Source organism: Anabrus simplex, chromosome 2, assembly GCF_040414725.1.
Source record: "Anabrus simplex isolate iqAnaSimp1 chromosome 2, ASM4041472v1, whole genome shotgun sequence".
Classification (NCBI taxonomy): domain Eukaryota; kingdom Metazoa; phylum Arthropoda; class Insecta; order Orthoptera; family Tettigoniidae; genus Anabrus; species Anabrus simplex.
Window position 1 is genome coordinate 929,853,345 of NC_090266.1, and position 21,252 is coordinate 929,874,596.

General features: G+C 37.5%; 1 protein-coding gene across 1 annotated transcript in view; it reads left to right on the forward strand.

Annotated features, from left to right (window-relative positions):
• Nucleotides 1-21,252, forward strand: part of LOC136863193 (centrosomal protein of 131 kDa) — a 253,612-nt gene that overhangs the window by 90,593 nt on the left and 141,767 nt on the right. Inside the window, exon 7 of the mRNA XM_068226334.1 lies at nucleotides 16,764-17,759. Coding sequence (XP_068082435.1) covers nucleotides 16,764-17,759 — 996 coding nt within the window. The remainder of the gene's footprint in view (nucleotides 1-16,763; nucleotides 17,760-21,252) is intronic.

The window sequence follows — 21,252 nt, forward strand, 5'->3', positions numbered from 1 at the left end:
TGAAGTCAGACTTGTGTGTGGTAGCAAGTAGCACGTAATTATTTGTTGTGTGTTACTGTTAATTGAATGTCGTTTGTATACGGACCTCACAAACATGTTTTTGGTGCCGAAGAAAACAGAAACTTAACAAAGGTAGTGACCGGATTCTTCGAGAACAGTGGACAAGGGAATTCGGAGTGATAGAAAGAAGCAATAAAACTTTGTGTTGCCTGTGCTTGAAAACCGCCGTGTCCCGCACATTTAATGTAGGTCTAAAGTACCATTTTGAGACAAATCATTTATATGTTCGTTCCATGCCAAATGAAGAAAGAAGAGAGCTCGTTTCACAGAAAATCGAACAGTGCACAAAACAAACTAGTTGTTTTATATCATCTTTCAGGCCAAGGAATAATATCAGTGCAGTTGTTTCCATCTGTCTCACTGCATATTAGAGCATTGGAAACCGATTTCTGACGATGAGTTCTTGAAAGAGACTTTCTTATTGATGTCCGATACATTAATTGAAGACTTTCCTAATAAACAACAAATAATTAAGAGAATTAAAGAAATGCCAGCCAGCCAAAATACCATCAAGGGTAGAATAATAAGAATGAGTGAAGATGTTTCGGAGCAATTGAAAGCTGATTCGGATAACTCCCAGATGTATTATGTCTTGATGCAAGCACGTATGTGACCTTACAAGAAAGGATTGCTGTTTTTGTCTGATTTCCTTGTGGAAATGTGATGAGGGAGTAATTAGTTAAATTGTTGTGTTTATGAAATACAACAATAGGTAAAGATGTAATGAAGGATGTGAAGCAAGAACTTGTATTAAAAATGGGGTTTGACGTACAGAACATTGCCTCAAGTATGGTGGGTATTCATAATGGGTTTGTGCAATTTCTTAAAGAAAATGTTAAAACACCCTATTTTACAGTTCCATCATATGTTACACCAGGAAGCCCTATGTGTGAAAGAAGGTATGCAGTCATTTGACAGAGTACTCTCGGTGGTAACTAAAATTGTGAACTTCATACCTGCCCATGTTCTAAATAATCGCCAATTCTTGAAAATGCTACACAAAGTGGAATCTCACTGTGGCGTACTTGTAATGTACAATAATGTTCGCTGGCTGAGTCATGGGCAAGTACTTCAGAGGCTTGTCGAGCTCTTGGACGAAATTCGCTTCTTCATGACAGAAAAGCACGAAGAATTCCCAATACTCATGGAGCATATTTGGCTGTGTGAATTTCTCCGTGATTTTACAGCAGTATACAATGATATGAATAAGGAACTGCAAGGAAAGGGACATACTGCAGATAGATTGTGTGAGATCATAAAATTATTCCAGAGAAAATGTGTATTCGTCAGGGATGTTGAAACAAAGAATTTTAAGTACTTTCTTCACTTAAAGTACAACTTGAACTGATGTCAAATTTTGCAAATCAGTTAACTTTTGAAGGCACAAAAATTATTTGTAAGAAGTACACCGACGTCTCGCAAAATTCAAAACAAATAATTTCCCAGAGATTTTCTCTATTTCAAGATTTGGAGAAAACATTGCACTTTATTACAATACCTCATATTGCACAAATGAGTGACATTAAGGTCAATTTTTTACTGACCATTTGGAAGTGGAGTTGATTGAATGTGAAGAAAGCAGTACACGGGTAAACAAATTCGTGCAACTTGGTGAAACATGGGTGAAAATAGACTGTGCTGTTGATGGTGAATACTCTCTCCAGAAGCCAGATAACTTAATATGTGAACAATGGGACAGCCTCCTACAAAAGTTTTTGGTGATGAAGAAACTTCCTACAGCTATTCCCTAAAAGAAATGAAATTTAAAATTTGTATATTTGTATAACTGCCAGTCTTGCCATTATGTTATCCTTGGCTGACTTCTTCGCTAGATTCAATTTCCTAGTAAGTTCCTTCAATTTCTCCTTACTTCCACAGCCGTTTCATACTCTATTTCTTTCCAAACTGCAATAGCTAAAACATACTATCAAGTATATGGACAAGATAACGACTACATTTCTACGTGAATAAGAAAAAAGATATTGGGCTAAGATGGATTTATTAACTAAGACATAATTTAATTCACACTATAAATCACAAATGAATAATAAAATCCTTAAGTTTGACCCAAAATGGTCAGGAAAGTCAGAATATGTGCTGTGCACATGAATAAAATTAAGTGCAAATGACAACAAAATGAACGATGGCCTGTTGAGTGCTAGACTGCGCCTGTATAAGGGACAAGTCGAAACCGAGCCAGTATCAACGCTTATTTTTAAGTTTAAAACAAGTCGTTGAGGGAGTGCCGCTGCATTGCTCTTTGTCCCTCGAGTTTGAATTAAAAAAACAAGAGCTGATATTTGAAGACTGGGACTCACAAGACAGCGCAACCAGGTTAACCAATTTCGTTACCACAGGAGTGGAATCATAAAAATATTACATGAGAAATCCTTCACTGCGCCGATATTCCATATTTTGACCTATTCAAAGAGATAGATGAGAATTTATAAATACATGTGTGCGAAAATATTGACTACTTGGGTTTGCTGAGAGTGTTTTGCAGTTTTAATGGAAAGCCACTCGAACATGAGTAGCCGTTGGAGACATGTGCTAGTATACCACGGGGACTCCCCGGTCCTAACCGAAATCTGCAAGGCTAAGAAAGAACGCAGGGAGGGGGAAGCTTTCTCATTCCTGTTCTGATCGATTGGTCGATTCTCAGCCATCAGAGGCGTTCACATGGCCGCTAGTGTCACAATGCTTAGGCCATCATGACGACGAAATCCAGGGTTTTAGCGATCACTCTGTCGACTCTGGGTGCTGCCATCATTGTCCTTGGAATGCTGAAAACTCCTGCAGTACAGATGATTTATCAGGCTTCTGCATGTAGTACACGTGTACTGGATCTTGCCCTTAATGATTGGCTGACACTAGACTACAGCCTGTGTACGGATATGAGTCCGATCTGAACACCATTAATTTAGGGGAGTTATTCGTAGGCAATATCAGTCCTTCTCAGTGGCAATTAACAATACGCACATGTACTTATCATGATCCGCGAGCACGATCTGAATGGTTTCTTGCTACTCACTGATTTTAATGGATCTGCAGGATTTCATACGCCGTTGTTTGACTCCCGTGCAATGATGCATTATTAAATAAGCCCACAGTGTTATCCATAAATAAATGGTATACAGTTGGAGCATACACTACCGGTCAAAAGTTTTCGATCACCTATGCACAAAACTAGATACTTTATTTCACTGTACAAACACATCGTAAAAACTAAATAGACCAACAAAATATGTATTTTCTCTCTCTATCATTAAGTACAATACAATATGGTTTATATTTTAGCCTCTTCAAAGTATCCACCCTTTGCCCTCCGAACAGCTGCACAAACTCTTGGCATTCTGGAAATAAGATTTTGTAGTGTTTGTGTAGATATTGCAGCCCAACAGCTCTGTAAATTATTCCATAGCTCTTCAAAATTAGTTGACCTCAGTTTTCGGACCTCCCTGTCAAGTTCATCCCATAACAGTTCAATGGGATTTAAGTCTGGTGACTGATTTGGCCAAATCATATTTTTCAGTTCCCCACATTTCTCTTTTCTATTGACATACCCTCTACACAATTTAGAAGAATGTTTGGGGTCATTGTCCTGCTGCAGAACAAACACACGACCAATAAGCCTCTTGCCAGATGGAACTGCATTTCGATCAGCATCCTGTGATATCCTTCCTTCTTTAATATTCCATTAATTCGCACTAGATCACCGACTTTATCACCCGCAAAACATCCCCACACCACAACCGACCATCCACCATGCTTCACCGTAGTTGTCACACACTGACTCTTCATATGTGCTCCACGAAGTCGACAAACAAACATTCGACGATGGCTCCCAAATACTTCAAACTTTGATTCATCCATGAGTAACACCTTTGACCATTGCTGCACGCTCCAGTTTTTATGTTGCTGTGCCCATTGCATTCTTTTCACCTTATTTTGTGTCCGTAATAACGTTTTTTTTGGCTGCTATGCACCCTTTTAAACCTCGTTCACGAAGACAGTGTTGCACTGTTGAGACAGAGGTCAGAGCAGCTCGCACATTATTGACTTCCTCGCGAATTTCAGGTGCCGTACGAGTCTTCTGACGTTTACTCTGTACACATATGAACTGATCTTCCCTGTATGATGTTACACAGGGTCTTCCAGATCACGAAACACTTGCATTGGCATCGGTTTGCTTGAACTGCTGCAATGTATTGAACCCATGACCTTTGTGCCCTAAGAACATTATGCATAAATTAACAATTAAACTAAAAGTCGGATTCTTGATAGCATGAATTTGACACGTGACGAGGGGGTGATTACCTTCGGTCCCACGCTCTGGGGTACGTGACGTCAGCCACACGTGTCAACGGCGGAAGAATCTCAAGTCATTTTTGTGAACTATTTCAAAGCGCGTGTACATGGCGTGATCAAAGCCAAGTCAAAAAAATATAGTGCCTATCAAAGGAGGTCAATCATCTCACAAATCGAACCCGTAAAAATTTTAAATGTCCATGAACACTACCGCCAGAAATGTAGCAAGCATGTAGTCACTTTCAAAACTCTTGAAATTACAGTTTAGTTAAGTCAGAAAATTTATAGAAATTTTCTTGGCGGCAAAGGGAGATATCCGAAGAGAGGGGGTAACTGCTATAAATATGAAGGGACGCCATGACGAAGTCTCCTTCTCCGGCATTTGTGATACAAAGCGGACGAACAATTGTTGAGCTGCTCTGCGAAATCAAACCAACGAAAGTAGACTGAGTTCAACTGCAGATTTTAGCCATTGGGGCTAGGTCTTGTCTCCATGAGGAGATAGTTTTCTTGAGTGAAATAATTGTACCAGATAGGACGGTCAAAGTACTGAATAAATTCTAATGTGATTAAGTAATCCGTGTGCGGAAATAATTAGAGTCCATCGTGTGCGCTCAGCAAACAAGTGAAGGGTATTTTCTTTTTTTTAATGCTTTATTCCAGGAAACCTGAAGAAACATAATGATATGTACAGCCATGAATGTAAAAATGGCTAAATAAAATGCCAGGGTCGCAGGTGAGCCCTATGACGAACACTGGCGTGACGACATGAGGTAGGTGACTTTCCATCTTACTACCTCTTATATCTTGTCTCATGATCTCTAAAAGTGTATTTGAATGGGGATATACGACGCAGTGGTCACCCCTACTAAGTTTTGTAAATGTGAGAGTACGACTAAAAGAGTCATTGTTTTTTTTTTCCCACTTGGATAAATTTTTGAAGTCTTGCGAGTGCCGTATAATGTTGTAAAAGTTATTGAATAGGGTTTCGAAGTGATACCACGTCCAGTGTAGATCGTCATCCGTGTGAGTGTACTGCCTATATATTTGTGATGTCAAATTAAGATGTTCATTCAAAGTAAAATTTTTCTGTCTGCAATTTGACGTTAATAATAATAATCCATGGTTACTCATTTTCAATCGAGTGGAAGCGCGCTGTCGGTTGAGAACCTAGGGTGATGAATTTGGTCACGGAGAGAAACGTTTTTCTAGGCCCATTTTAAACTGTGTCCGACTGACAATAAAGATCAAGTAGAATGTTTCAGTCATCTTCTCGTAAAAATCAAGTTATTAAATACGATATCATTTATGCGAAGTTATTCATGATTAATACATTGTGCGATATTAGACGTCGAGATTTCTAGTAAGGATTTTTTTTCAGTTCTTTGTCGATGATAATTGTAGAGCTGGGAAACAGAGGTTAGTTTTGTTGATATGAGATTTGTGAATCAGGTTGGACCTGTCATTGAACCCGGGACATGGAAGCCCGAGGAATGTTTTATATGAGTTGAGATGAGATGTGCGAATCAGGTTAGAGTCCTGTCATTGAAGCCGGGACACGATAGCCCGAGGTATATTTTATAATGTTGGGAATGGAAAGAAATTCATAGAAATCCATAGCAGTATTAATTGGCGACGCGTATAATTAGTGTGGGCATCTTGAAGCATAATCTGTGCATTTTGTTGGTTAGAATATCGTATTTGTTTAATTATGTCGGCAGAGTGTAAAAGAGAGCATTTTGAGAAGTCAGTCAGGTAGAACGAACCGGGTGTTTCACATCACTGACAAGCGAACCTGGGGGTGAGAGGCCTCAGCTGATAGGGGGAAAACAGCGGGGATATAACGGAACACGCGTGGAATTGAGATTGTACTGTATTCTCGGCCGGGGAAAACGTTAAAATGCTGGATTTAGTTGAAATTCATAGCCGGTAATGATCTGAGTATTGTGAAATACTGTAAAATTTGTTTAATTGGGGACGTAATGAACATTTGAAATCACGAACTTTGAGTATAAGGAACAGAGTAACCAAATTCAGGGTTGTCCAAAATATAGAGCGATGGTTGTGATGATCGGTTTGTCTGTGAGGGGTGTGCAAAATTCATAATGGTATGACGAGAGATGACATCGTAATTATATGGCGAGTTGTTTGGTTTGTACGTAGATTCATAGGATATCCAAGTGTTAATAACGGTTAGGACTAGATTAGATTTTAAAGCGTGAAATCATGAGACAAGATATATAACTGGACATGAATTATGTAACAATTCTTTTCCAGCCAGATAAATATCACAATATTGAATTCACATCACAGCTGCGTAGAAATTTGTGAAGAAACCAGAGTCCGCGGAGATAACATTTACTGTTCTTTAACATTTCGCTAAATCATTTAAATTTATTTAATTATTAAATTCAGTGAAACCGCATTTTGAAATAACTTTAATCAAGCGAATAACTTGGAGATGCATTCTGGAAATTTTAGTTTGTTTTCTGGGGAATATTTAAAAAATAAAGAACGATTAAGGGAACATATCCGAAGGAAATGGATTTTACTGCCACAAAGTTTGTGAGCATTGCTATTGTTGTAATTATTGAACTTTGATTGATTGAGCAGTGAATGTGCTGGGATAGTAAAGTGGAAACTTTGGTCATCAACCGATGTAACTTAATTGTGTTTAGCCTTCAGCCTAGAAACTTGGATGGTCAGGGGGTCATCAACCTCAGTGACTTAGATTAGGGCCATATGCCATTGTAGCCTCATTTCCTTGCGGTCATCATCCACAATGACTTTAAAGTAACTTATAAGATTAGATGTCGGTCCATGACATAGACGCAGGTCACATCGATTCAATTAAGGGTCCATGCCGTAGAACCACTGTGTGGCACACACCAATTGGACTGCCTTAATTATACCCAGAGTCCAGAGTTCGTGTTACAAGGGCTGGACCATAACGAATCACTATGATGGTACATGTGGTCTCACATGGAAGCCGAATTTAAGGATTTCCAGACTTTCCTTTCTTAAATAATTAATAATTGAGACAATGGTTTCTAGTAAGAATGCCCATCAGGCAGTTACGTTAAAGTCTCACACCAGTGTTCTGACCTTTATGTTAAAATGATTGTGGTGTCCATTGGGCACAATTGACTTCTATGATACCGTTGACATATCAGATTGCTTCAGAATTGTCCTGAATAAATAGGAATCTTTTAAACAGACCTTTCATTCCAGTAGATAGATTAGAATTACTGAACCCTACCTTTACCTCAGCAAGTGACGAAGAACCCGATACGACCCAAGAGACAGATCTCATGAACTTTGCTGATAGGTAAAAAAGGTAGGTATCCCTCAATATGGACCTAAAGGGTTCAGTATATACCACTGTAGATTGGGCTACGCCAACGTTTGTTGGTATTGTCCTACTAGAATACCCTTCATGATGCAGAGCTACAATATAGCATGTTTTTCAGTTCCAATCTCCTGCTTCCGTCCCGTTTGGAGGTAATATGGTATGCACCTGATCAGATACACAAACACACTGCTAGCTGCACACAGTGTACTGTAAACTGATGTGAACTGCTTGCTACACAGACAGCTGAAAGAATGAGGCCTATTCGAGTGGACACGTCTTGGGTAAAGACACGTCATTGTTTTATTATCAGAACAGGGCTATGATAGATTATTTAAGACTACATCTCTGTTTTAACCACAAATCCATAGTTGTGATAGGTGATCGAAAACTTTTGACCGGTAGTGTATATTGATATGGTTCAATATAGTGGGTCCTTACCATTCCTTACCACCTTTAAAGTTACAAACCTGTTTTCACATTCCTCAACATTTGCTTTAGACCCATTCGAGAGTATGTTCACATTTTTATTTACCATTATCACCGATCATAGTTAATTTTTTTTAAATCCCTCATGCATTTTTTATCAGCCATATGGTACTGCCTAATAGTCCTACTTTTAAGACCTTCCTTTCTATCACATTTATTTTTAACTACGACAGAAACAGCTTCGTGACCACGAATACCATCTATTACTTCGGTTTCTTGATAGGGCTCATGTGGTTTTACCAGCACCTCGTCCAGTATATTCTTCCCTCTAGTCGGTTCCATCACTTGGTGAATCAGCTGTCCTTCCCATATTAACTTATTTGCCATTTGTTGGTCATTCATTCTGTCATTCGCATTACCATCCCAATTGACATTTGGTAAATTGAGATCTCCTGCTACAATCATGTTCCTTTCTATATTGTTTCCCACCTTATCAAATAATTCCTAATCTAATTCCCGGTCTGTATACTCCAAAGACATCAAGTTGCCTATTATCTTTAGAGATGAGCCTTACACGTAGAATTTCATGTTTGTCATCTTTAACTTATTCCTAGCTGACAAACTCTTCTTTCACCAGAATGAATACTCCCTCTCCTACCATTCCTATCCTATCTCTACCATACACACTCCAGTTTCGTGAGAAAATTTCTGCATCCATTATAGCATTTCTCAGCCATGATTCAACTCCTGTTACAATGTCTGGTAAGTACCAGTATATATCTATTAAATTACTTAATTCTATTCCTTTGTTTACAATACTTCTACAGTTCAACACTGACATTTTTATGTCATCCCTATTAGACTTCCAGATCCCTGTATCCTTATCACTGCTCCCCAGACCACCCGGTTTCCCTGAATGTACCTCCCTATAACCCTTCTAAACAAATTTCCTAACTTATACAGTACATACCACTGCAGTTTAAGTGAAGGCCATCTGAGTGCAGATCCCTATACCAATTTTTCAGCTGTCCTGAATTCTGATCCCAAATAGAACCCTTAGCCTGCAGTGTCCTTCCCCTTAAAACATTAGACCACCTGTCTTCTATAATTCCCCCCTTTCCTTCCCATCCCTCTTTTACACCTACTGTATCCTGTACATTGTTTGAGGGAGGCTGACCTTCCTTCCTGTCTTCTGAGAGAATTTTAATTATCTCCCCCAAACTCTCCAACTCCTCCCTCATACTGGCCTGGCCATATCCACACTTCCTGCACTTGTACTCCTTAGCCGTTCTTTATGAAATAATGAAAAAAAGAGAAAAAAGAAAATAACTTATTCTGTGCAAAAAAAAAAAAAAAAAAAATGAAAGGAAAGGAAAGGAATATTGTCTAGGATAGTACACGAAGATAACACATCAATAAGATAATTAATATACTACAATACTACTTAGTTGTAGTACTTTTTTATCCTACAATACCCTAACAGGATGAAAACTGCCATTAATGACTGAGTACACAAGAATTACACAATTCCAAACTGGAGTTAAGCCTATCCTAATTACAGCAACAGAATTCTAGCAAGAGGGATTCAAAAGATACTTCTACTACACAAATATTTCACATTAATAGAATAAGCATGCTAATTTCTAATAAGATACTGCAATACAGTACAATAATTTGTAAACTATGTTCAGATGTATCCTAATTACAATAGGTTATTACTGTATACTGATCACAAACAGAAATAAAAATTGCAATTAAAGTTTGAAATTTGCAAGAACTACTCAAGGATTACCAACAAAGCTAAATGCATACAACTCCACAGGACAGAGAATAAAAGTGTCCTTATTGGGCGTGTTAGCCGTGTGGTCAGGGGCACGCAGCTGTTGAGCTTGCATCCGGGAGATAGTGGGTACGAATCCCACTGTCGGCAGCCCTGAAGATGGTTTTCTGTGGTTTCCCATTTTCACACCAGGCTGTACCTTAATTAAGGCCACGGCCGTTTCCTTCCAACTCCTAGGCCTTTCCTATCCCATCATCGCCATAAGACCTATCTGTGTCGGTGCAACGTAAATCAACCAGCAAAAAGAACAAAAAAGTGTCCTTAAATGCTGAAAAATAAGAGATTGTCTACAATAATTTCTCAAAGTACTTCTGTCAAAACTATGCCGGGGACTTGAATTGCAGTTATTGGGATATAGGAATCTGATTATTAACGTTTACTCAATGAATAATCAAAGGTGCAAAGTATGTCAGGTGACTTGGAACTACAAATTATTGGAATACAGTATTCAGCTGATTCTTGTATTTGTTTTCTGAGCTACCCTATACTATTTGTTCTCGTCGGAATGCAGCAAACAATCATTAACAATCGTCAACTATCCTAAGACTGTTGAGTAATTCTCCAGTGAAATACCATATATTCTCTTTAACTTCTTTTTTATATCAAAGTTTACAGGCGTATTGTATTATTTAATTGAATAAATTGTTACCTCCTTGATAGTTTGAACGGATATCTATACGAAATACTGTGTCTGTTGTCTCCACAAATATAAAAGCTGCGGAAGTTACAACTCATTATGTTAATCTGCCTTCGTAACTATTATATCAATGAACCTACAGATATTTACATTTTTAAAAGTTAATATTATTACCTAAATTATTTCCTAAACCTAAATTTGAAACAAAGTAAACCTAGATAGCCTACCTAACCTAGAAAACATAATCTAATTAACACTAACTGAACTGCTTGATATAAAATTCAAATAAATATCATTACTCCCAATATCTACCAGCAAGCACTAAACACCAATATATAAATAGCGCTAAATGTATCACACATACACACAAAATTAAACAATATGAATAGGTTTTAACCACTTTATCACTACGATAATGCAAGAGCTGGCAAAAGCAAATGGCAGACACTCTATCATTAGAAACTCCCCACCAGACCATCAGTGATGCTGGATGATGAGTTCTCTGGATTTTTGGAACCACATGGTGAGCTGTGACTGCATCTGGAGCATAGACATGTTAAATTTGAGAGTTAAAGTGCCTTAAATTATGACGTTCTTGTCGGTAAAGAGAATATTCCAGTGACTATTTTGCACACTGCTTAAGTAGGGCTTGGTATTTGACCAGTCTTTGCTCCTTCAGTTGTTTTGTTGGAAAGTGTCCCATGTGGCAAAAAAGTGCTTTCAGACCTTAGCACTCTAAACATTGTCCTTCTGGAAATGTTCATCTCTCTTGCCATTACCTTTTGTTTTCATACAGAAATTCAGCAGATTCTTTGTTTCACAAGAGTGATGGCCTGTGATATTGTAGAGGATCTCAGATGGTCCAAACAAGGGTGGTCAGACATGCTGTCAGTCTCACCAAAGCATTTTTTCAGTAAACAAACATTCTCCAGAAACCAAGTTCTTAAGGATATAAATTATGTTTGAATGCTGTCTTCCTACTTTGTACAGCACTATTACTATGACTTGATTTTCAGAATCACCACCTTTCATGATTACAAGGCACTGTATCACTGTATGCGACAGAATCACTTTAGAGTTTAATGTAGACTGTTTAGTGGAGAGATTCTGTATGCCACCAAATGGTGTCACTGGAAAAATGGCAGTACTTGGCAGCCACAGATTCAATGGGCTTGAGTGTCCTTTATTTACCTTATTTTTTCTGCCGTCATTCCACCATAGTGTACTATCATTTCGTTTGACTCAGTTGATTACTTTCTGGAAAGTATTTTTTGGATTATGAACTGCCATCTTTCTTTTGATAAGTCAGAAGAAAAAAGCACCGTGGCGCTACAACCTGGACTGCCAGTGACTGTTGCTCAGTTCAAAGGCCTGTTGTTGGCTTATGCCACATTAAAGAACATCTTCAGGGAAAGATTCTGCTACCATGCTTTTGTTAAGACAATTAGAATGGACATTGAATGGATAGCATTGTTATTGCTGTAGTGAAGATTGAACCTAGTTAACATTCATGACCTGTAACGGGAGTTATGATCATAGAATGTAATCGAATAGACAGAAACAAAGATGGCTGGTATTATTTAAGTAGCATTTAGTGGCCTATTCTGAAATCACTTGGATGATGTTACTCACTCATGGAGACTCACCAACCTATGAGAATATTGTGGGATATCATCTATATATATAAAATAACTTGTCCTGACTGACTGACTGACTGACTGACTGATTCATCATCGCCGAGCCAAAACTACTGGACATAAAGAAATGAAAGTTTGGGGATACATTTATACTAAGACGTAGGTGCTCGCTAAGAGAGGATTTTTGGATATTCCGTCGCTAAGGGGGTGAAAAAGGGGGGTGAAATTGTAAAATGAGTGTATCTATATCTCAAAACTTTAAAAGTTTACAGATGTAAAAATTGGTATTTAGAATCTTCTTTAAAAATAAGGAAACATGTACTTTTTTGTTTTCGGAAAATCCCAATAGGAGGGGTGAAAAAGGGTGAAAAAGTGGTTGAATGCCTTTAATCAGGATACCGGTACGTATATCTCGGAAACTGAAGATGTTACAGACCTGAAAATTGGTACTTTTGATCTCTCTTAAAAATAAAGAAACATGTATTTTTTTGTTTTCGGAAAATCCAATTAATGGTAGGGTAAAAAGGGGGATGAATTTTTAAAATGGGTGCTTCTATATCTCAAAACTTTTGAAGTTTACAGATGTAAAAATTGGTATTTAGAATCTTCATTAACAATAAAAATCACGTATTTTTTGTTTTCGGAAAATCCCAATAGGAGGGGTGAAAAGGGGTGAAAAATGGGTTGAATGCCTTTAATGAGGATACTTATATCTCAGAAACTGAAGATATTACAGACGTGAATTTAAGTGTTTGAGATCTCCTTCAAAAATAAGGAAACACGTATTTTTGGGTTTTGGAAAATCCAATTAATGGGGGGTGAAAGGGGGATGAATTTTTAAAAAGAGTGTATCTATATTTCAAAACTTTTAAAGTTTATAGATGTAAAATATGGTATTTAGAATCTCCTTTAAAAATAAAGAAACACGTATTTTTTTGTTTTCGGAACATCCCGATAGGAAGGGTAGAAAAGGGTGAAAAAAGGGTTGAATGCCTTTAATGAGGCTACTTATATTTCAGAACCTGAAGATATTTCAGACCTGAAAATTGGAACTGGGGATCCACTTTAAAAATAAGGAAACACGAATTTTTTCGTTCTTGGAAACTCCAAATAATGGGGGGTGAAAAGGGGGGTGAATTTTTAAAATGAGTGTGTCTATATCTTAAAACTTTAAAAGTTTACAGATGTAAAAATTGGTATTTAGAATCTGCTTTAAAAAGAAAGGAACACTAATTTTTTTTGTTTTCGGAAAATCCCAATAGGAGGAGTGAAACAGGGGTTGAATGCCTGTAATGAGGATACTGAAATCTCAGAAACTGAAGATATTACAGACCTGAAAATTGGTATTTGGGATCTCCTTTCAAAATAAAGAAACATTTTTTTTGCTTTTGGAAAATCCAATTAATGGGGGATGACAAGGGGGGGTTAATTTTTATACAGTATATCTCAAAAACGTAACATGTTACAGAAGTGAAAAATGGTATTTTTATCTCTGTTAAAAATAAAGAAACGTGTATTTTTAGTTTTCGGAAATACCACTTGGGTGGAGAGGGGGGGGGGGGGTAAAAGGGACTGAAAATGGTGTTGAATTATTATTTTTTTTTTTTTTTTTTTTGCTAGTTGCTTTACGTCGCACCGACACAGATAGGTCTTATGGCGACGATGGGACAGGAAAGGGCTAGGAGTGGGAAGGAAGCGGCCGTGGCCTTAATTAAGGTACAGCCCCAGCATTTGCCTGGTGTGAAAATGGGAAACCACGGAAAACCATTTTCAGGGCTGCCGACAGTGGGGTTCGAACCTACTATCTCCCGAATACTGGATACTGGCCGCACTTAAGCGACTGCAGCTATCGAGCTCGGTTTGAATTATTTTAATTAGGCTACTGTTATCTCAAAAATGAAGTTATTACATACGTGAAATTTGATATTTGGAATCTGCTTTAAGGGTAAAGAAACACCTATTGTCAGAAAATCCAATGAATGCGGGAGGGGGGGGGGGGGGGAGGTGAGATAATTTAAAATTAATTGACTTAATTGTATGAGAATACTAACATCTAATAAAAACTAAAGTTGTTAGGGCCTACAGACGTGAAAATTGGTATTTGGTTCTCCTTTAAAAACAAAGAAAAACCCGTTTGGGGGGGGGAATCATCTTGGGGGGCGGGAGTGAAAAGGAATTGAATTCCTTTCATGAGGACACATAAATCAAAAAAACTGAAGATGTTAGAGTCGTGATAATTGGTGTTTAGACGATCCTTTTCTATTAAAGATACAAGTATTTTTTGCCGGAAAATTCACTTGGGGGGGGGGAGGAGTGTGAAATTGAAAATAGTGAATTATTTTTATCTCAAAACTAAAGGTAATAGACGTGAACATTGGTGTTTGGAATCTCCTTTAAACATAAAGAAACACGCCTTCTTTTAGTTATTTTTGGGGGGGGGGGTGTAAATAAACTTAACGGCGGTGGGGTGTAAACGGAGGTGAGACCAATTGATTTTACTGTTCATAATGTATTTATAAGGAGCCTTCGTTGCTCAGGCGGCATTGCGCCGGCCTCTCACAGCTGGGTTCCGTGGTTGAAATCCTGGTCTCTACATGTGACATTCGTGCTGGACAAAACGGAGGCAGGACACGTTTTTTCTGTCACCATTCATTCCAGCAACACTGTCCAATATCATTTCATTTCATTTGTCATTCATTAATCATTGCCCCAGAGGAGTGCGACAGGTTTCGGCAGCCGGCACAATTCCTGTTGTCGCCGCTTTCCTTTCCTTTCCTGACCCTGTGGAATGACTGGAAACAGGCTGTAGTTTTTCGATGTACTTATTCTGATCATAAACCGATCATTATTAATGTTTCCTGGGTTCGTTTTCAAGAGCCATCTTTTCCTTCGGAGTACGTTCTTAGATTACAGTAGATTCTCCTGGCATATAAATAAAAATTTAAACACATTTGAAATAAACGATAGGAATGAGATTGACCGTCCTATTGTTCACCTCTATAATAAGGTCAATAATGCACGGAAGTATGTCATTCGTATCGCCAGAAATCCCGCACACTTGCCTACGCGCGACAATGGTGCTGGTCATACTGTCATCAATGACAGTGGCAGCAGATGTAATTTACTGCCAAGTAGAGGTCTTGCATCTTGCTGTGGGGTCCAGAACATCAATAATAATAATAATAATAATAATAATAATAATAATAATAATGTTCTGGACCGTCGTCAAAATGCGCGGACCATGCTGGAAAGGGGTCCTGGACGGGTAATGACTATGATTGCAGTCCAGCTGCCAGTTCAGTACCGCTGGATCTCCTCAAGGATTTGATCCACATTAAAGATGCTTATAGGAAAACATGACAAAGATTTAGGGACACAACTGACCGGGTGGAATACCTGGACATAGCCCTGGAATTACGAAATCGATTGCTGGAAAAAGATTGAAAAATGGGAGGAATGTTGCCGTAATCTCTCAGAAAATGAGTCAGATCGCGAATTTTGGGGGAACCTGTCAGAAAACGAGTCAGATTGCGAATATCGGCGGGTTATATATATAACGATAAGCATTCAGTTATAATTTCAGTGTAATGCCGTAGCGAAGCACGGGTATCTTGCTAGTAAGGAATAAACCTCAACATTTTGACATCTTTTGGTGACACATGATTGTACTAAATTCATTGCTCACTGAGATCGTGTCATCCTTTGCCTGGAGAAGCTGTTGTGCAGCATGGCGTGTGGCCTTCAGGGAGGCCTGGTGCAGGTCTTTCGAGTTGATGCCTTATAGCTGATGTGAGCGTCTGTGAGGATGAATTCTAATGTTGAATATGACACAGACACCCAGCCACCGAGTTAAAGGAATTAACCAATGAAAGTTTAAGTCCCCAACTCATCTGGTAATTGAACTTGAGATCCCTTAGATCATGGGCCAGCATGCTAACCATTTAATCATGGAGCTGGACATCACTGAAGTTAACCATATTAGTAAGATATAAATATTGTATGAATATTTGTAAATAAAATGTTTTATTTTTTAATATATTTTTTACATTTCTTTTTTACGTCGCACTGACACAATAGGTCGTATGGCGACAATGGGTTAGGAATGGGCTATGAGTAGGAAGGAAGCATCCATGTCCTTGATTAAGGTTCAGCCCCAGCATTTGCCTGGTGTTAAAATGGGGAAACCATGGAAAACCATCTTAAGGCTGCCAATAGTGGGGTTTCGCTATCTCCTGAATGCAAGTTGACAGCTATGTGACCCAAACCGTGCAGCCACTCGCTCAGTAATAGAAAGTTACTAAAATCATATATATTACGGTGGAGTGTATCTATTAAATACTATAGTTTGAGGTACTTTTTTTGAGATGGAAATATTTTTAAAGCTCCTCTCATTTCAAAGAATAAGTCTTTTACAAAAGTAGTTTCTAAATTTGTTGTGAGTGTTTAATTGTAATTTTAATTGTTCGTAGTAATTGATTTTTTTCTTTTCATTTTTTTTTGCAGGTCTGAGGTCTGAATTTGGATTAATCAACATTGATCTTGGAGCAGAACATGACTTGGAGAGTATAAGAAGTGATGAGCTTTGTCATTCAGAAACAAGTCTTGGGGAAAGAATTATTGCAATGGCACAGCATATGAATTCAAATTCTCTGCAACCAGGGCTAACTACAAAGCCTCCATTACCTCAGTTCAAATCTGGAATACAAGTTTTAAATAACAAATTTACTTTGGACCATGAGAAAGAAACAAAGAGAATTTCTCTTAATCCTGAAAATAGAAATAGGATCAATAGTGATCATAAGGGAATGAATACCATCAAGAATGTCAGATCATTTTCATCAAATGAAATTTCATGTGTGAGAGAAATTGAACTGAAGAGTATCAATGATTCATGTATCCAGTCGGGGGAGAGAGAGAATTCGTTTGCTAATAGAAGGTTTTTTCCTATATCAAAGAATTGCAATTTTCGAGAATATACAGAAAGGGATGATATGGAAGAAGAAAATATGCTGCCTTGTTTACATTTAGAAGCAAAATCACCTCTTGGTAGCAATTTTCATGAATTTCATCAGTCAAATGCTAAGGGGTTAAATAGTACAACTGATATAAAATATCACGGTTGGTTCAATACTGCACATAAGTATGATGAAGATGTTGGAATTGTTAGTCCTGACTGTGGAGATAGAGGTATATCTCTGGAAGATTTTGGTACAACTCAACAGAATGTGCTGAAAAATAATTTTACTAATTACAATACCCAGTGGGAAAATCAGTCCAATTGTGATACAGAGAAGAATATGGATTGCTACAGAAAATGTGAATCATTAGTTATTAGCAGCTGTGAATTAGGAGAGTTAGAGCCTATAGAAGAAGATCTAAGAGGAAAATGTGATAACACTGCATGTTCTTTTACAGTACCACTAACAACGGACTCTAACACACTTCAAAGAGGAAGTCACTTAAGCTCAGATGTAGAATTAGATAAATCAGCTAGTGGTGGTGAGTACTTCAGTGTATCTTTAATATATACCAGTTTTTTATAAATATGAATATTAATTTGGATCACCATCATGTTGTCTCCTTTTATAATTGACAACACATTATTTCAGACTGAACTTGTGCACTCTTAGAATAAATAGAAGTCTTGTTCACGGTATTGGCCACTGAACTATATAAATATTTTGCACTGTAGATTTATTCAGCAGTGTTTCTTCTGATGTTATGCAGTTAGATAATTTGGGATGTCTCAGTTAGTCAGGGAATTATTTTCTATAAGACTAAATTTGGTTGATAAAATTTCATATTTTCACATTTCTGTATATATAACACATTTCCTCTTTCCATTCAAATTGTATTAATATGATTTTGAAGTAATTATTAAGGTCTAAAAAGCATTCTACAAATCAGTAATGAGTAAAGAAAGAACCAACCATATGGAATAATATTAAGAAAATACTTTGCCCAACTCTTTGGCTGAATGGTCAGTATAGTGGCCTTCAGAGTTTGCTGGGCTTGATTTGCAGCTGTACTGGGGATTTCAACCATGTGTGGTTAATTCTTCTGGCTCAAGACTGGGTGTTTGTGTTCGTTTCATTACACATCTCTTTATTTACACACAACGTACCACACTACCTACTACCACAGAAAGCTGCCGTAGTGAATACATCCCTGCAAATAGGAAGGGTATTCAGCCATAAAACTGGGCTAAAGTACCGACTCAAAGAAATAGGGGGAAAGAAGAAGAAGAAGAAGAAATAAAATATCTTGTAATGTTTATCTTGTAATTTTTGGAAAGAATGCAGCTTTCTTTTGTGCTCTGAATGAGAAATCAGTAATTTTGAGAAATAATACAACAGAAATCTTGAAGTGCTCTGTTGAATCATTCACAATAAAATTAGGAAAGTTTAATCTTATGGCCTTTGAGGTTTTTTTATTCCCATAAAAAGGAGACCAATATTATTTGCAGTACACACAGAAATTGAATTGCTTTTAAATTTTAGCTTTCTGTTTTCCACTAAATTATTTGAAACTGATTTCAACCAGTTAGTTTTATTTGTTTTCCTTTGACTACGACCAATCATTTTGAAAGATATACTTTGAACCACCATTCTTCCCACTGCAGCTCAAACACTTTCCTAGGTATTCCTTCTGCACTCATTCTTCACGTGTATCCATACCATACCAACCTCTGTATCATTGTTTCATCCTGCAGTCCCTCTACTTTGGACATGTCTCTCAGATTTTTGTTCATTATTCTATTTTATCTTGTCTTGTCTTGCCAATCATGCTTTTTTGACAAATCTCATTTCAGGTGCCTGGATCCTGCTTACCTTACCATTCTTTCTTTTTTTTCTTTTGTTCTTTGTTTGTTTGTTTGTTTGTTTGTTTGTTTGTTTGTTTCTTTCTTTCTTTCTTTCTTTCTTTCTCTCTCGTAGTTCATGTTTTTCACCCATGGGTCAAGATTGGTTTGAAATAAATTTGGCAGATTGTTTGTGTGCACTTCAGAGTCACTTTCCCTGTTGTGTGCTAGATCTCTTTCAAACCTGCAAGTTTCTTTCTGCTGGGACTTGTTGAGTTCATAATACTCAGTTCCACCATTACTTCCAAGATGTTTATATTTTGTTGGTGCGATGTAAAGAAAAAAATATCAGTCATTTTTAGTTGTTTCCCATCTATTTGAAGTTTATAGACTGACCATTTCTGTGCTTAATCACCAAATAACATTTTCCTTCATGTTTCATGAGACCATATTCTTCTGCTATCTTTGTCCGGGGATTGGCCTGCTCTTGTACTGTATGTCTGAAGTCATTCCACACAAATACATAACCAACTAAATGTACAACTTTCATTTTATCACCACCAGTGACATGACTTACTCATTCTTGAATCCCGTTCATCACAGTGATAAAGAGATGAGACAGACTCTACTTTGTCTTAGACTTGTTGTTTATTCCTACAGGGCTTGTTATTCCTGCAAGTGTTCTGACAGCTTGTGTTGTCCTGGTAGACAGATTAAGTTTTCTTCACCATATAATACCTGATAATAATAATAATAATAATAATAATAATAATAATAATAATACCGAGCAAGTGGTTGTGCGGTTTGAGTCACGTAGCTATCAGTTTGCATTCAGGAGATAGTGGCTTCGAACCCCACTGTCAGCAGCCTTGAAGATATTTTGCTGTGGTTTCCCATTTTCACACCTTAATTAAGGCCATGGTTGCTTCTTTCCCACTCCTGGCCTTTTCCTATCCCATCGTCACTGTAAGACCTATCTGTGTCAGTGCAGTTTAAAAGCAGATTGTAAAAAAAAAAAAGGTAATAATAATAATCATCATCTTCCGTTCCCATTTAAAGTTCTCTTCTGGGTCAGGTTATTAGTCAAGGATCTCCATTGTTGCTTGTCTCTCCACCACTCTTTTCCTACTTCCATATTTCTTGTATTTTTCTTCCTCTCTTCTCTATACTCTCTTCCACTATATCAATCCGCTTCTTTCGAGGCCTTCCTTGTGGTCTCTCTCCTCCTGATGTCTCTGTAGATACTTCCTTTTGAGCTCGGTCTTTTCCCATTCACATCATATGTCCATACTACTCGCATTTCAGCTTGCTTGTTTCTATCTTGTCCTGTTGTAGATTTGAAACTCCAGTCCTCTTTCTAATCTCTCTGTTTATGATTTTACCTTTCATTGTCTTCCCTACAATACCTCTAGAAATTTAATTTCAGCTGCCTGAATTCTACTCTCACCTAGTTTTGTTATTGTTCATGTAACTGCTGCATATGTCAATTTTGGTACACATAGGTCAAATACAGAACTTCTTTCCATTTCCTTGGAACTTCTTGGTTCCACATTATACACTTCAGGCCAATGACCTAGATGTTTGGCCCCATTAAACAGCAATCATCATCAGTCATCGTCAGTATACCCTTCATATTCTAGTAGAAGCTATTTGCTTGTTTTACTCTCTTTCCATTCTCCTCAGTTATCTTCCCATCTTCTGTGATAACTAGGGCTCAGAAGTTGATGACCTAAAAATTACTGAAAAATGATGTTAAATTCATGAAAAGATGACCTAAAAATACTGAAAAATGACTTATAAAACCACCTTAAATTTATGAAAATATTACATTAAAATGTAAAAATCTTTACTTACTGTAAATGAAGACTGTAGTAACCAACCGTAGCCATCTGAAGTGTCCTGAACTGCAAGGATCGCCTGTTGTCCTGAAGAATATTTCTGTACATTGAAGTACTTCTTTCTAATTCAACCTTATGTCATGGGTGGATAGTTGAAATAGTCAGTGTCTCCTGGCAAATAAGTCTTCCGCAAGTACACCAAAGTTGAAATTTTTACCGTGCAGTATTTTATCAATTTCACACATTGGCTGGTAACCTTAATTCTTTTGCAGAACATTTTTCAGTTTTTCACAAATATCTTGATCAATTTTTCCTGCACAATGTCCCAGATACTGTTGGACAGTTTGTATCTTCT